General features: G+C 33.8%; 1 protein-coding gene across 7 annotated transcripts; it reads right to left on the bottom strand.

The window, feature by feature from the left end:
• Positions 1-871: 871 nt before the first annotated feature.
• On the bottom strand, positions 872-11966 carry LOC120272584 (proteasome subunit alpha type-2-like). Of its 7 annotated transcripts, XM_039279447.1 has the most exons (14): positions 11852-11966; positions 11683-11759; positions 10990-11054; positions 10575-10654; positions 9627-9702; positions 7978-8063; positions 7357-7422; positions 6825-6884; positions 6677-6753; positions 5853-5899; positions 5399-5543; positions 1914-1971; positions 1643-1727; positions 1004-1132 (listed from the first exon to the last, which is right to left on the bottom strand). In XM_039279447.1, the coding sequence occupies exons 1-8, from the start codon at positions 11890-11892 to the stop codon at positions 6872-6874; spliced, it is 504 nt and encodes a 167-aa protein (XP_039135381.1). In that variant the 5' UTR covers positions 11893-11966; the 3' UTR covers positions 1004-1132; positions 1643-1727; positions 1914-1971; positions 5399-5543; positions 5853-5899; positions 6677-6753; positions 6825-6871. The 7 variants fall into 7 exon arrangements, with proteins under 7 accessions (XP_039135379.1, XP_039135383.1, XP_039135381.1 ...); XM_039279446.1 differs by lacking the exon at positions 1914-1971; XM_039279448.1 differs by lacking the exons at positions 1004-1132; positions 1643-1727; positions 1914-1971 and having other exon boundaries at positions 5169-5543.
• Positions 11967-17385: the final 5419 nt, after the last annotated feature.

Here is a 17385-nt window from a genome sequence, read left to right as displayed (position 1 = left end):
AATGTCACATGTCATGAAAAAACATGTTTTCCAACATGATTTTGTTTGTTTTTTTGGGATTTAAGTAATTTTTTTAATTAGAATTTTGAGAGAGATTAATAGATTAAAAAAATTATTTTTTAATATTAAATTAGATAATTTTTAAATAAATTGACCATTTTACCCTTGTGAGTTAGCACTGTTAGAAGGCTTTAGTTAACCTCTTTTTGTTAACCGGGAAACCACATAGATTAAAAAGCGATTCTCTTTTTGCAAAAACTAGTAAAACCACAAGGTTTATTTTTGAAATTCTCCTATTATTATTATTATTATTATTAGTATTATTATTATAGTAATTGATAGTCTTTCAAAAGAAATATGAAATTAAATACATCCCATTATTATTATTCATCTTATTTTTCTGTACTTGGTTTTTTTTTTAATAAAATATAGTTTATCCATTTTTATTAAAAAAAAAACTTTATTTATCTTAAGAACTTAAGTTTTTCTGTTTGCATCATCCACTTTTAACACATGTATTTATTAATTAATTTTGTCAATATTTAATTCAACAGCAATAATTTTTATGATTAAAATCTGAATTAATTTATCTTTGACATATTTACTCTATTGTAGCTTGTGATAGAAGTAAAATTTCAATGAATGACAAACCCACACAAATATAGCAAATATAGCAAATATAATGAAAATTATGTGGCAAAGCATTGGCTGGAAACTAAGCAGCAGCATACGTGAATTTTTAGTCAACGCCAATTATCCCAATCTCAATGTTCTTGCCTGAAATTTGGCTCTCAAACCTATTGTTTAGTTAGTGTAGTTCACAATTCACATTGTGACATGTGTCCCAAAAATATATAAAAATATAATACTTTTCCTATAATACCTTTACTTTTTTTAAAAAAAATTACTCATCTCATACCACATGTCAAACATCCAATGATGAACTACACTAACTACACCTATCTAATTTCACCTAAATTATTTTTTTATTTAAAATATTACCTATTAAAAAGTTGCCATATAGCTTTAAGTAATCAAGGAAAGCTGAGCAGTCCAACGTATAAAATACCCTTCTTTCAAAGTTAAAATGGCAGTATGGACAGCATCATCAAGTTCCATATCATCAGTGTACCTACAAACAAAGAAGTAATTAAGAATTAATGAAAGATAATGAAGTAACATAAATAATACCAGGAAAAGAAAAAGAAATACGGTCAACACACTTTGCTGAGATAGTTTATGGAGAAAACTGGATACTTGCCAGAATTTTTTGCTACAATCAAAGCTTAACAAGGAAGAATAATATATTTCATGTTAACAGATGACTAATTTCAGGACATCTGAGCAAATAAAACTAAAGTTATAAAAACATTTCAATAGTTTTTCCTAGTGGCTGGTTTTGTTGCAAGTGCGCACAATTATTACACTACATTTGTCTATTACTTTCCTCTTACAGAAGAAAGCTGCAGACATCATACATGCTGCACTATAAGAAGAAACCTGACAAGGAAAACTTGCCAATGGTACTTTGTAAATTAATGGAACTTTCAGAAAATAAATAAAAAAAATCCCTTGAAATAACTATTAATAATTGTTCTATGCAAAACATCATCTGGTAGTAGTCTTGCAACCAATTTTGTACCTCTTCTTATGGAAACTTTCGCATCAGAAACATTCTTCCCCATAGCAGATGCTTTCAATGAGAAGTATGAACCGAATGGGTCAACCTAAAAATTAAATTTTTCAAGAAAAAATAATGTATGTAAGAGGTGTAAAAAATTATATCCTGCAAATCTTAATTGCTGAACCAAAAAAGATCGTGATTTTTCCAGCAGAATAGGCCATAAAACTCAGACATGCTAAAATAAACCAAGAGGCAAGCAAAGAATGAGATGAAATCTAATTTTTCATACCAATAAAAACCAATCCAAATTTGCTTGCAAACACCTAGCACTAAACTCTGTTGAATACCTGATAAAGTTGTGGACCATCATTATCATAGCCAGCAACAAGTAGGGAAAAACTCCAAATGGCCTCACGCCAATAAGGAAAGAAAAAAAGAATAATGTGGTAAATATTGTTGGGACGCAGTGATTAACTCAGGTTCATAGTCCCACATCGCCTGTGAGACTAGGGATGGCAACGGGTCGGGTCGGGTGCGGGTATTATCATACCCGTGCACTCTGCACTCGATACCCCTACTAACATACCCTGCATCTGCATCCGATACCCCCACTAACATACCCGAACCCGAACTCGAACCCGACGGGTTTTAAAACCCAAACCCACACCTCTGACGCGAGGTATCGAGTACCATGCAGTATACCCGCCCGCCCTCAATATTAAAAATTAATAAAAAAATATTATTTTTTTATAAAAATAACGTAAAAGTAATTATAATTTTTTTATAAAAATAAAAATAAAAATAAAATTATTATATAATTACTAGACCAAACAAAGAGGAAAAAAAACCCTAAATTGTGAAGTTGTAGAACATATTAGTATATATATATATATATGTATATATACATATATATATATATATATTATATAAATATTTTAGTAATTTTAATTTCGGGTCGGGTACGGGTTCGGGTACCGGTCGGGTATTAGAATTCTCATACCCGCACCCGCACCCGTTTCATACAAGTCGGGTAAAACCCGAACCCGACCCGAAACCCGGTCAAATCGGGTTTTACCCGTCAAACTCGGGTCGGGTCGGGTCGGGTCGGGTATGGGTATTATTGACATCCCTATGTGAGACGCATTCTCTCTAGCTTCATATACCCTTACCAAACCTTCCCCACAACTGCAGTTATGCAGAAGTTAGAGTGGTGGGTCCCTATGTAATATGGTATCTGGATCCCACGTCGATGCCGAGCTGTGTCTTGGATGAGCTAGGATCTTAGGTCCCACATCCGCTGTGGGCCCAGGGGGTGTTGGGACGCAGTGGTTAACTCAGGTCCATAGTCTCACATCGTCTGTGAGACGCATTCTCTCTGCAGTTATGGAGAAATTAGGGTGGTGGGTCCCTATGTAACAAATATATCAGTTCAACAACTGGAAAAAAAAGTCTATTTATGCCACTTTCTTAATGGAATCATAACCGATAGGAAAAGTTCTTTTTACTTCTTTCTTCTATGTCGTGGGTGTGTTTTGACAATTGTTGAAGAGAAAAAGAAATTTTGAGAGCATGAGAATACCCAGATTGAGTGAACTCTTGCATAACAGTTGCACTCTTACAAATTGTGTTACATGAATAGTCTCCTAAATGGATGATAAAAAATAAAAAAAAAGACATTAAGAATAAGGCTATCTACTACAGGAAATATGAAAAAGAATATAAAACTTTACCTTATCAATTTGTACAAAAGGCAGGTACTCCACAAACAAGCACCAATAAAAACCAAATAAAGATTGCATGAAACACTGTAGTCTTGCACATGCAGTAGATGATCTAATCATGGTTTAAAAAGGCGATTGAGGCGTATGCCTCGAGGGGCGCCTCAAGGCAAGGCGGTGACGGCCTGCCTCGAGGCATACGCCTCCATGGCCGGTGGCGAAGCTTACGCCTCAACCGGGTGAGGCGCTCCGCCTCGAGGCTCAAGAGGCGTACGCCCCTCAAGAAGCAACAAAAAAATGGATAAGAACTAAGGGCCGAAGGGGACGGTTGTTGCGGAGGTCGGAGAGGATGCGGGCACTGAGGTTGCGAGCCTGGCATCTTTGAGCGGGCGCGTCTTTGAGCGGGTGATGATGGTGGCGACGGGGGCGTCTTTGAGCGGGCACGTCTTTGAGAGGATGATGATGGTGGCGACGTGGGCTAGGGTTTACAAATCAAACCATTATCAACGATTCAACGGTTGAGATTATTTGAAAATAAAAATTAATTATATAATAATATATCAAAATGTTAATAAAAATTATTAAAAATATTTATAATTTAAATAATATCAATCATTATGATTATCAATGGACGATGGAGGCTAGGGTTTTTACAAACTTATAAATTATAATCATCAAATCATTATCCATTAATTAGATTATTCTAAAAAAATTAATTATATAATATATATTAATAATATATCAAAGATGATAATAAAAATTATAAAAATATTTAATATGTTTATAATTTAAATATTAATTTAACACTAATAATTAATATACATTAACCATTATTCTTTATTCATTATCTACAAGTTATTTAAAAGTATTTTTTATAACATGTTTTATAAATAATTATGAAATCAAAGATAGGAAATCAAAACAAACTCTCTTGCACATAAATAAAATAATTTTTTTAATAATTTTTAAATTAATAAAAGATGATCATCAATCACTAATAAAAAATTATAGAACTTCTAGTTCTAGTAGCCAACAAAATTATTTGTTTAAAATTTTTAAATAATTGTATAAAATAAAAATATATATAAATTTTTTTGTTGAGGCTTACGCCTCGGATCGCCTCGAGGCTTACGCCTCGCCTCATAAGAGCAAAACGCCTCAAGTACGCCTTTCGCCTTTTTAAACCTTGGATCTAATATACAGAAATATTAACACATTGAGATAACCTAAAAAGAACATAACCCCAAATAAAGTAGCTTGCTGAAATTCACAATATGCACACACTATCAAAGCCTCATCTCTGAGAGCAGTCACATAGTGATGCTCTAAATCTACTAAAGCAAGCTCAACTAGGAGAAATCTGTAGACTAGTAAATGTGGGACTACCTAGGATCAGGTCAAAAAATGTAAGAATTTAGTATGAAACAAGACATAAAATAAGGAATATGTAGAAACATGAAGGATTGTAAAGATAAAAAATCCACACAGTTCTGCAATTTTGATTGATGTCCCACTTCAAGTATACAATAAAAAGGCTCCACATAGGATGTGAACCATCTGGTGCACATGGGATCATTAATCATAAGATCCCACAATCAGACTAACAATTGTAGCAACTGTCGGATAAAGTTGTACATTATACAGACGGTAATACTGCTGTGCTTGTTTTCTGCTTCTCTTTACAAAAACTCAACAATCAGGCCCATCACACCACACACACACCCCCCAAAAAAAAAAACAAACAAACAAAAAAACAAACAAACAAACAAACAAAAAAGGGTATTATGACCTTGTTAAATGAAATACCCAAAGAAGAACCAAGATTATTAGTTTAACATGAACAATATTAGAATGACTAAATAAGGTTAAAGTGGGCATTGCTAAGAGAATGTTCACATTGACATGGGAATGTATACCTGATATACTATCAGAAATGTCAACTGACCAACTTTACCAAATTTCAAGAATTATTTAATTAATAAGCTGAAGTTGATATGTACATCAAACATGACATATCATACACATATAGTACAGTATACAAGTTCAAATCTTTTACCTTCCCACAGTTGATGAGATTTAGCATGTGGCGAAACCATTTATCGTGTTAGTCAAGAAATCCCTTTTGTCATTGAACCCTGCAGATTCTCTTAAGGGATCATTCCAGGTTACTATCTTTTCACATGCATTACTTCCCAGTATTTCTGTGGTGAAATCACACAAAATGTACTTAACGTGTGAAATAATAGTTAAACACAAAAAAACAACCGAGAGCACTCAGAATTAGAGAGTATCAAGGAAATTTCATGGAATTTTTTTGTTTGCGCCAAGATAAAGAAGAAACAGTAATAAAACCTGATCTGATTCAAAATCCAAAAATAAGTGATTGTAACAGTTTGAGAAGTTACACACTTAATGCGCTGTTAATCTATTCAAGCAGGCATTATTCAAAGTAAACAGCTATGAAAACTGCATATACCAAATTTAGATGGCACTTGAGTAGAAAAGTGTACCTGCAAACCACACCAATGTTTGTTGTCATCAGCTGAATCTTTTGCGCCTGAAATTACATAAAATATTAATATGAATTCTGCCCATTTTCTCAAGGGCAGCATACATAAAATCAAATAATAATGCAACTAAAAGTTTCAGAATGGCAATGTTCCATCTCAAGAATTAATTTCAAATGGCTAGCCATTGTTTGTTCTTGTTCAATATAATAAGAGAAACAACTCAGTGAGAACAGCCACTGATCAAGCTCACATAATACGTGCATGTATCACAGAGCATGAGTAAGCACATGCTCTACAAAAAATTTGCTTGATATTCATATTAAGTTAAAGCAATGATAGAAAGTGCATCTTTAAAACAGAGTAAAAATAGCAAACATAGGCCTACGGACATCTTGTCTACTAAGATTGAAGGCAATTTCTTCTCGGTTGCAGTAACAACCCCATTGGCAGCTACATTCAAGATAATATTTATAATGGCGCATTAGAAAATAGAATAAAATCCGCTATGACAAGCAAAAGGATGATAAATCTGATAAAAAGGCATCAACAAGCACCACATAACTCACAGAGTGACATAAAACAAAATTTATATGAAATTAGTTAAGCAGTTTAATAAAAAAAAAATCCCACACAGAAGCAGGGCAACTAAGGGTATTTTCACTAAGAATGGCAAGGCAGGGTCAGCAGAAAGTTTTGTGTCATTCCCCTTCATCTTACAAATAAAGTAAATCACAGGAGAAAAAAACATAGGCACACCAATCACCTGCAAAAAAATTTTAGAGGGTGCACGTGTGCAACACCAAAACTATATGCAGAGGGATTACCTTTGATCCCGAGCAATGTTTGTCTGGATCCAACAGCCATTAGAGCATGCTCGATCTGGACAAGATTCCCGGAAGGACTGCACAATGGATCAATACATCAACAACACAAAGCAGAGAAGCGAAGAAGGAGGATCAATGAGGAGTGCACCTAAAAAACCCTGAGATTTGCCTCCAGCATCATTCATTAAGTTAAGCTTAAGCACCAGACCTAAAAAATAAAATAAAAACAAAAATAAAACAGAAAATAAGATATGATAATTTCTTTCCATCTAGTCAAACTACGATGCCACAACATTCCTGTTCAAAATGAAAACAGAAAGAGTGCAGAGGCAAACTGAAAATTGAGGAACACTTGAAAGTTCAGATAAAGAAAGAGGTTGGCATGATATGAGAAAGTGCTGAAATTTAGATGTCAGCGGAAATGAGAAGCAACCGAGTATTTTAAAATTGCACCAAGATGCAGAGTGTCTTCAAATTCCACCATGAAGTTAACAACTGACTTTATAGCATTAATGGAGCAAATTTTAATTATTTACGAATTACTCAGTCCAGGTATGTAAAATAATTTCAAAAAATTTTATGATTAAATCTGAATTAATTTATCTCTGACATATTTACTCCATTGTAGCTTGTGATAGAAGTAAAATCTCAAAGCATTGAGCAAAAACTAAGAAGTATACCTGAATTTTCTGTCAGAGCCAATTATCCCAGTCTCAATGTTCTTGCCTGAAATTTGGCCCTCAAACCTATTGTTTAAAACATTACTTATTAAAAAGTTGCCAATATATCTTTCAGTAATCAAGGTAAGTTGAGCAGTCTAATGTATAAAATACCCTTCTTTCAGAATCAAAATGGCAGTGTGAACAGCATCATTAAGTTCAATACCATCAGTGTACATACAAACCAAGAAGTAATTAAGAGCTAATGAAAGATAATGAAGTAACAGAAATAACTCCAGAAAACGAAAAAGAACTACGGCCAACACCCTGCCTAGAAAAGCAATGCACTTTGCAAAAATAGTTTATGGAGAAAACTGGATACTGGCTAGAATTTTGCTACAAACAATGCAAGTGGGCACAATAATCACACCACATTCATATATTACTTTCCTCTTACACAGGAAAGATGCAGACATTATACATGCTGAACTATAAGAAGAAACCGGACAAGCAAAACACGTCAATGGTACTTTGATTATCAACAGAACTTTCAGAAAATAAAACGAAATCCCTTCAAATAATTATTAATAATTGTTCTATACAAAACGTCATCTGATAGTAGCCTTGCAACCAATTTTGTACCTCTTCTCAAGGAAAGTCTTTGCATTAGAAACATTCTTCCCCATAACAGATGTTTTCCATGAGAAGTATGAACCTGATGGGTCAACCTAAAAAGAAAATTTTTCAAGAGACAAAAATGTATGTGAGAAGTGTAAAAAATCATCTCCTGCAAATCATAACTGCTGCACCAAAAAAGAGTATGATTTACAGCAGAAAAGCCAAAATACAACTCAGGTATAATAAAATAAAGCAAGAGGCAAGCAAAGAATGAGATGAAATCTAGGTATTTCATAGCAATAAAAACCAATCCAAAATAGTTTACAAACATCCAGCACTAAACTTTGTTGAAAACCTGATAAAGTTGTAAACCATAATCATCATAGCCAGCAACAAGTAGGGAAACTCCAAATGGCTTCACAGCACTAAGGAAAGAAAAAAAAAAAAGGAATAAGGTGTTAAAAATATAACAGTTCAACAACCTGGGAAAAAAGTCTATTTCTATCGCTTTCTTAATGGAATCATAAGCAATAAGAAATTTTTTTTTTACTTCTTTCTTTGCTTCTTTTTTTTTTTGTGAAAATTATTGAAGAGAGAAATTTTGAGAGCATGAAAATACCCAGATTGAGTGAACTCTTGCATAACAGTTTACAAGAATAGTCTCCTGAAATGATGATAAAAAATAAAATAAAACAAACATTAAGAATAGGGCTATCTGCTACAAGAAATACGAAAGACAACATAAAACTTCACCTTATCAATTTGTAAAAAGGCAGGTACTTCACAAACAAGCACCGTTAAAAACCAAATAAAGATTGCATGAAACACTGTAGTCTCGCACACGCAGTAGATGATCTAATATACAGAAATATTAACACATTGAGATAACCTACAAAGAACATAACCTCAAATAAAGTAGCTTGCTGAAATTCACAATATGCAAACACTATCAAAGCCTCATCTCTGAGAGCAGTCACATAGTGATGCTCTAAATCTACTAAAGCAAGCTCAACTAGGAGAAATCTGTAGTCTAATAAATGTGGGACTACCTAGGATCAGGTCAAAAAATGTAAGATTTTACAAACTCTTCAAATAACTTAAAATTTGTGATAACACTGAAACTAACTTGCACTTAGAGTTGCAGCTAGGGGACACAACATGTTCAGACTCTAGAGTGTTGTTCATGAGCTTTTAACAATTACTCAGAAATGATAAGATATAGAGATCTCCAAAATCATATTCAACAGAGGAGCTTTTATAAAACTAATTTTACCACTCCAAATCACCAATTTATTAGCATATCTAGATACCTATGTAATACGCCAATGTAAACTAGTTCTCATGAAAAACAGAACTAGAACGAAATCCAACACATAAATTTTTACTTCCCTCATAATTTTCTGTTATTTTATTTTCCTCTATACCGCATCAAACCAAGCAGAGACTAGTTATTTTAGTATGAAACAAGACATGGAATAAGAAATATGTAGAAACATGTAGGATTGTAAATATCAAAATCCACACGATTCTGCAATTTTGATTGATGTCCCGCTTCAAGTATACAAGAAAAAGGCTCCACATATGATGTGAACCATTTGGTGGCTGTGGCACCATAAATCATAAGATCCTGCAATCAGACTAACAATTTTAGTAATTGTCGCATAAAGTTGTACCTTATACAGACGGTAATACCGTTGGGCTCGTTTTCTGCTTTTCCTTACAAGAACCCAAAAATCAGGGCCCATCCCACTACACACACACACAAAAGATTAAAAAAGGCATTACAATCTTGTTAAATGAAATACCCAAAGAAGAACCAAACTTATTAGTTTAAGATGAACATAACTAGAATGACAGGATAGGGAATGCAATAAGAAACTAATGCAGGGGGGTCGCAAAAATTAGAAGCTACTGTAGAGGGGCTGCGAATAACAATCTGAAGAGAGTGCATGTTCAAACTTCTCGGCAATGTTTATTGAAAGTGAAGGTACTAGAAGAGAGTTGATAAGTGACGTGTTTAAAATGGGCATTGCTAAGCATATGTTCACATTGACATGGAAATGTATACCTGATATACAATCATAAATGTAAACTGACCAACTTTACCAAATTTCAAGAACAATTTGATTAATAAGCTGTTAGCTGAAGTTGATATGTACATCAAACATGGCAAATCATCCGCATATAATACAGTATACAAGCTCACATTTTTTTCTTCACACAGTTGATGAGATTTAGCATGTGTGGAACAATTTTCATGTTAGACAAGAAATCCATTTTATCTTTGGACCCTGCAGGTTCTCTTAAGGGATCATTCTGGGTTAACATCTTTTCACAAGCATTACTTCCCAGTATTTCTGTGATGAAATCACACAAAATGTACTAACCATGTGAAATAATAGTTAAACTCAAACAGAGAGAGCACTCCAATTAGAAAGCACAATGAAATTTTCATGGAATTTTTGTTTGTGCCAAGATAGAAGAAACAACAATAAAACCTCATCTAATTTAAAATCCAAAAATAAGTGATTGTAACAGTTAGAGAAGTTACACGCTTAATACACTATTAATATATTCAAGCAGGCATTATTTAAAGTAGACAGCTATAAATTTCCATATACCAATTTGCATGTCTCTTGAGTAGAAAAGAGAACCTGTAAACAACACCAACGTTTGTTGTCATCAGCTGGCTCTTTTGCACCTGAAATTAGATAAAATATTGACATGAAGTATGCCCATTTTCCAAGGGCAGCATACATAAAATCAAATAATAATGCAAACAGATGTTTCAGAATGGCAATGTTCAATCTCAAAAATTAATTTGAAATGGCTAGCAATTGTTTGCTCAATATAATAAGAGAAACAGCTTAGTGAGGACAATGAGCCACTGATCAAGTTCACATATTGAATGCATGTATTGCAGAGTATGAGTAAGGACATGCTCTAAAAAAATTTTGCTTGATATTCATATTAAATCAAAGCAACAATAGAAAGGGCATCATTAAAACAGAGTAAAAATATCAAACATAGCCTTACGGATGTCTCGTCCACTAAAATAGAGGACAATTTCTTCTCAGTTGCGATAACAACTCCATTTGCAGCTGCAGTCAAGATAAATAAGTATAATGGTGCATTAGAAAATGGACTGAAATCAGCTATGACAATGAAAAGGATGGTAAATCTGATAAAAGGCATCAACAAGCAGCACATAACTCACACAGTGAAATAAAAAATTTTATATGAAATTACTCAATCAGTTTAATATAGAATTTTCCCACACAGGAGCAGAGCAATTGTAGGTATTTTCACTAAAAATGGCAAGACGGGGTCAGCAGAAAGTATTGTGCCATTATTCTTCATCTTACAGACAGATTTTTTACTTTTCTCATGCAACACATTCAACTAGAGAACAACTAATTAATGTCTATCATACTAAATGTCAATATCATAGAAACAAATGGCTCTTCCTATGAAAGCAAACCATGATGATTCCATACTAAACTTCATGCATTTTTGGTTAACTAATGCCGAATTTTTTTCAACTCTTCAGCAAATTACTCAAGTAATTACATAATGACCAATCTCGAAGCATCATCAAAACACACAAAGTAAACAAACATGAATATCAACAACTTACCTCAAAATCGCAGAATAAAAAATAAAGGCACACCAATCAATTGCAAACAAATTCTGAGGGTACAGCACCAAAACCATATGCAGAGTGATTACCTTTGATCCCGATTGACGTTTGGCCGGATCCAACAGCCATTAGAGCGTGCTCGATCTGGACAAGCTTCCCCGAAGGGCTGCACAATGGATCAAGACATCAACAACTCAGAGATCGAGGGTTAGAAGCAGAGAAGCGAGAAGGGAGAAGGAGGATCGATGAGGAGAGTACCTGCAAGTGGTGAGGGAGAAGGAGTACTGGCTGTCGTCCATTGATGCAGCTCTGTCGCCCCATCGAGCTCGAGAGTAATCCAACCGTCCAATAACTCGATCGAGGGTTTAGAAACGATCTACGAACCGAATATGCGACCCCTTTCGCATGAAAGTTTTGGGCGAACGAACGAAATGGAATTGGATCTCCTGTGCCTTACCAAACAGGGTTTGTTAAAACGAGGAATGGAACGATGACACGTGTGTTTTTCTTAGAGGGTTTGGTCTACTTTTGAGGGTCATTTGGTTCTCGGTAACTTGAAAACATTACGTCTGTTATGGATTGGTGGCAGTGGTAATATTGATGGTAATTTTTTATTATCAACCTTGGAAGATTATTATAAAACTTGGTAATCTCATTACCACCAAAATAAGTGGTTATGTTGAAATATCAAGTGGGTGGTAATCTGAAACATTTTTTGGACAAATATGCCCTTTATTTAAAGATAATAATTTTTATACTTTATTCATTGAATAAAAAAAATTAAATTTGAATATTATTTTGGGAATATGTTCAACTTCAAAATTTATTTTTTTATCCAAAATTTTATTTTACTTAAAATTTAAACTTGCACAAAATGGTAGACACAATGGTATTTTCAAAAATTTAGAACATTACCAAGTTGATTACTATGTAATATGAGTTTTCAACCAAACATTGTTGATATATATTACCATAACATTTCTGGGCATATAACATTCACGATCTTATTAACACGATAATCACATTACGTCGTAATATATCATTACCATGAACCAAACGGCCCCTTGGTGTACCCGGATCCAAAGTATGGCTTATCTCATTTTTTATGTTTTTTATTATTTATTTTAATTTTTTTACTAAAAACTAATCTGATGCCAAAAAAAAAACTCATATCTATATGTAGATAAACAAATATTTACTTTAATAATCTCAAACTTCATGATAAATAACCGATTAAATTTAAGAGATTATTGTATAAGTTATATTTACCATATGAGCATGTAACACATCGATCTTTCTAAAATTTTGCCAACAATCGCATGTCAACATACTAAAATACTTAACTATAGGTGGTAAAAATACAAAGAGCATGCAATGTTGGAGTCAACGGGTATAAAATGGGTGGAGTTTCTTTAATTTTTTTTAAAGTTAATTAAGAGATAAATACCGATCATTTAAGATTTGTCAAGAAGTAAATAGATATGGAGATAATTATTTATGATTCTTATTAGTGAAATGACTCGTAAAACTATTGAAGCGATTTCTTTGAACCCTACCCAAATTTTAGGAAGCCTTTGAAATTCAACTATTTATTAATTTACCCAAAATTAGTATCCATTAACATTTATAAATATAAGCACTTGTATTTATTAAAATGTGATGTACTTAACAATAACACAATTCGCACTAAAATCTCAAAATAATGTGATCTTACCTTTAAAACAATTAACTCTTTTATTGTTATATTGATTAATGTAATCATTTTTGTGAGCATATGAAGTGTATAAATAGCATTCAAATATGAAAAAGCCAGAAAAATACCATCATCAAAATATATAATTTTAAATTCCAAATTATACAAAATTAACAACCCAAACAAATTTATTATGTAAGAATTTACATAACAGATAATAATAATTAATTGGAAATTTTGTGTCAACACACACGGTCATCTACATGAAAATCGAGATCCAGTCAATCCAAAATCTGTTCCAGCATAAATGGTCTTAATAATTAATAAAGCACTAAAACACATGAAATTTTCTTTTAAAGAATATGAAAAATATATTTGCAATTTTTTTTTATATATAAATTTGTGTAAGCCCAATATAAAAGTTAGGGAAATAATGCAAATCAAAACACTAAAGAAACTCATTAAAAGAAACATATTCTTTTAATAATTATGTTGTTATTTCAATTTAATTATTATGATTAAATATATAAATTAAGTAATTTTTGTTAATCATTATTCAATTTAATTATCATAATTAACTAGATAAATTATTAAATTTTATTTGCAATAAATATTTATTTAATATATATATAATTATTACACATTTTTAAAATATTTTAAAATATAAATATAATGATATAAAAATATATTTATATTTATTTAATATGTTAATATATTTATTCAGTTGATACTTAAATAAAATGTTTATCGGATCTAAACCCGAAAACGGATCCGGATTTGGATCCGGTTGCCGAGTTTTCAAATTCAAATTCTTTTTTTTTAGGTGCGAATCACCGTCTTTGGATTTCTGTATAAATTCGCGCCATTTAGTGTGTCGTCTTCTCCAAGACTCCACCAACAATCCTTTTGGTTCAGCTTCACGCCCTTTGTCTCTTCTCAATATTCTCTTCTTCTCGATCTCTATCTCCATCTTCATCGATCCCCTCCTGATAGATCTCATCAACCAATTCAAATGCCACCACTGTCATCTATTGTGAAAGACCGTCCTCCTAAGAGCGACAGATCAGACAGACAGACAGACAGACAGACAGACATACAGACATATAGGCTCATGGGCCCCTCATCATACAGTAGCTGCGAAATTCATACCCTTTGGGGATCAAACCCGCGACCTACTCTTTATCTCGCTTTTATGGCGAGCCCGGATCAATTGATGAGAGGTGCTCGCCATAAGGGGCCTGTGGGCCCATCTGTCTGTCTGTCTGTCTAATCTGTCACTCTTAAGAGGGCGGTCTCTCACATCTATATTCCGAGGCCTTTGCTTTCACCTATCCCTCCTCCTCCGGTGAGCTCTCCTGCCCACTATGCAGCAGCAAACACGTGGAAGACTACATCAGCCTTCCGGATGATCCATCGGCTTCTTCTTCATCATCCACCACCATTGTGTCATCGTCCATCTTCTTTGATTTCGTTTCTCCACAAGATGTAAAGCTGTTTGCTGAATTTATCACCCGGCTAGTTGAGACGGGAGTTCTCAAAGTGGAAATAACTCGGGCTCTTTCTCTTCCATGGATAGATCTGCATGCAGCCCTTGCAAAATGCCATTCAATCAAGATATTTCTATCAACTCTGATCAGCTCTAGACCCATGGACTTTTTCATGGATTCTATGTCAAAGTTTGTGGATGATGCTTCACCGTATGCTCTTGCTTGTGTCTCAGCTGTTCAAGAGCTTCTTGATGTGACCATCACCTCAGAGATGGGTGATCAGCAGTGCTGCATTTGCACAAATTCCATTCTAATCGGGAAGAAGGGCAAGCAAATGCCCTATGGCCACTTGCACCATAGAGACTGTCTCCTTAGCTGACTAGAGATCAACGAAACTTGTCCATATTGTAGGTATGATTTGGGGACTGATGATTATCCATATGAAATCAAGAAAAAGGCACTGAAGTTTATTAATAAAGCTACAGAAAATTTGTTCATATTGCAGGTATAAACTAGGAACTGATGATGATCTATATGAAACAAAGAAAAAGGTAGTGAAGTTTCTTGATAAGGCTGCTTCAAAAATTGGGGAGTCTGATGTTGAACATGATCTAAGGAGACTGACTGACTGTTATGGGAATTCAAAAGGTTTTTTTTAGCTCACTTGCACAAAACCTCAGGTAACACACTCTTATATTCAAAATTTTTTTTTCTTTTTATTTTTAATGATGAATGTCATTTGTCTAATTTATATGTACATTGTTCCACCTGTCAACATTGCCCCCCATTTTAGGAGCAGATGATGGAAAGCAACACTGAGGGAGAATGGGTTCTTCTGTTCGAATATAAAAGGACTTGGCCAGCCAGATCAGCATCAATTATGCCAATTTAGCATTAGGTTGTTAAAATAAATAAAGGTGTTGTTACATTGAAACAATATTAAAACACAATGTCTTGTAATTGATCGGTTGATTTTCTTGATGAAGAACAATGTCGTAGGCTGAGATTCATGGTATCAGAGAGTTTTTGTTGTTTTTCTCATCTTTTCATCTGATTGATTTTATTGTGCATCGATTCTGCTGCATTTCTTGCTGTGTTTACTTTGTTTCAATGGCGAGTGCTGGCCAAGAACGGGGAGTTCCTCTTGTTAATTATCGGTTAGTGATCCTTTAACACCTCTTTATCTGAATTCTTCGGATAGTCCTGGAAATGTTCTTGTTTCTCAATTATTTAATGGTTTTGCCAACTACAATAGGTATCATGTCTTTTTTCAAATTTTGTTATTTCATGATTTTGAATTAGCAGTTACATGCATTTAATCCTGACGCCCAAGCTTTGTGCTTGTTAAGATTAGTAAACATAGTAAAGCATATAATGGTGGGTGAAACTTTGATGCATTTGTTCCGATGTGCATGATATGGTCTGATGTACATTATGAAAATATAGCTTAAATGGTCATAACTATGTTTGAACGTATTAAAAACACATGTATATGTGGTCCTAATATCACCAGGATGTAATTGGAACTTATTAGATGATTCATTAATTACTTGATATCGTGATTCTTTAGTTTCAACTCCAAAGGAGATAAATGATCCATATCAAATTCCTGTAGCAATAGCACCCAATGAATAATCCTCAGTTTTGTGTCTACTTTACTCAAAAGATACCTGAGTGTCGAATGATCCATGAAAATAGTTACTTTAGATTAAATAAGGTATGATCTGAATTTTTCGAAAGCAAACACAACTGCCAACAGCTCCTATATGGTGTGTAGTTCTCTTGAGCACTTGTGAGTGTTTTGCTCACATAATAGATCTGCTAAAAATGCTTATCTTGTCGTTATCCTAAAACAACACCCACAGCATGGTCACTTGTGTCACACATGAGTTCAAAAGGTTGATTCCAATTCAGTGTGATTAAAATTGGAGCTTGTGTGAGCTTCTTTATTAACAAATTAAAGGACATTAAACACTCATCACCAAACTCAAAGGGGCATCCGTCTCATGTAGCTTTGTTAAAGGACAAGTGATTTTTGAGAAGTCCTTAATAAAGCATGATAAGTGCTTAACTATATAGTTTACCACATGTAATTTCGTGCAATTATACTTGCCTTTAAGTTGATTTTTAAATGTTTTGGTACTTAATAGTTCCTTTTTGTATCTATAGGCTAAAATACATGTGTTTCAAAACCAAAGGACAAAAATGGGAGTGAAACAGAGCGAAATTGAAGAAATGGAAAGCTTCCAAAGAAATACACGACCATGAACACGCCTGTGTACTTCTCCAGATTTCACTACTACAGTAACTTGGCTACAGTAGCACACCTGCATTACACTACTACAGTATTTTTATGCTTTTGTATTTTGGTTTCTAGAGAGATACACAGCCATGTACACGCCTCTGTACATAACCATGTACTTTTACATATCCTGGTTACAAGTCCATTTAACTCCCAGTGCAGAGCAAACAAAATTTCGAGAGTTACACAGCCAAAATAGAAGCCCGTGTACTTCATATTTTGCCCGTGTAACTCTTATAAGGCAGTATTTTCTTGAGAACATTGAGCGTCACAGCCAAGATACACGGCCGGGAACATGCCCATGTACAAG

This window comes from Dioscorea cayenensis, chromosome 11, assembly GCF_009730915.1.
Source record: "Dioscorea cayenensis subsp. rotundata cultivar TDr96_F1 chromosome 11, TDr96_F1_v2_PseudoChromosome.rev07_lg8_w22 25.fasta, whole genome shotgun sequence".
Lineage (NCBI taxonomy): Eukaryota > Viridiplantae > Streptophyta > Magnoliopsida > Dioscoreales > Dioscoreaceae > Dioscorea > Dioscorea cayenensis.
Note: the sequence above shows the minus strand (reverse complement) of the source record. Positions and strands in the feature narration are given on the sequence as shown.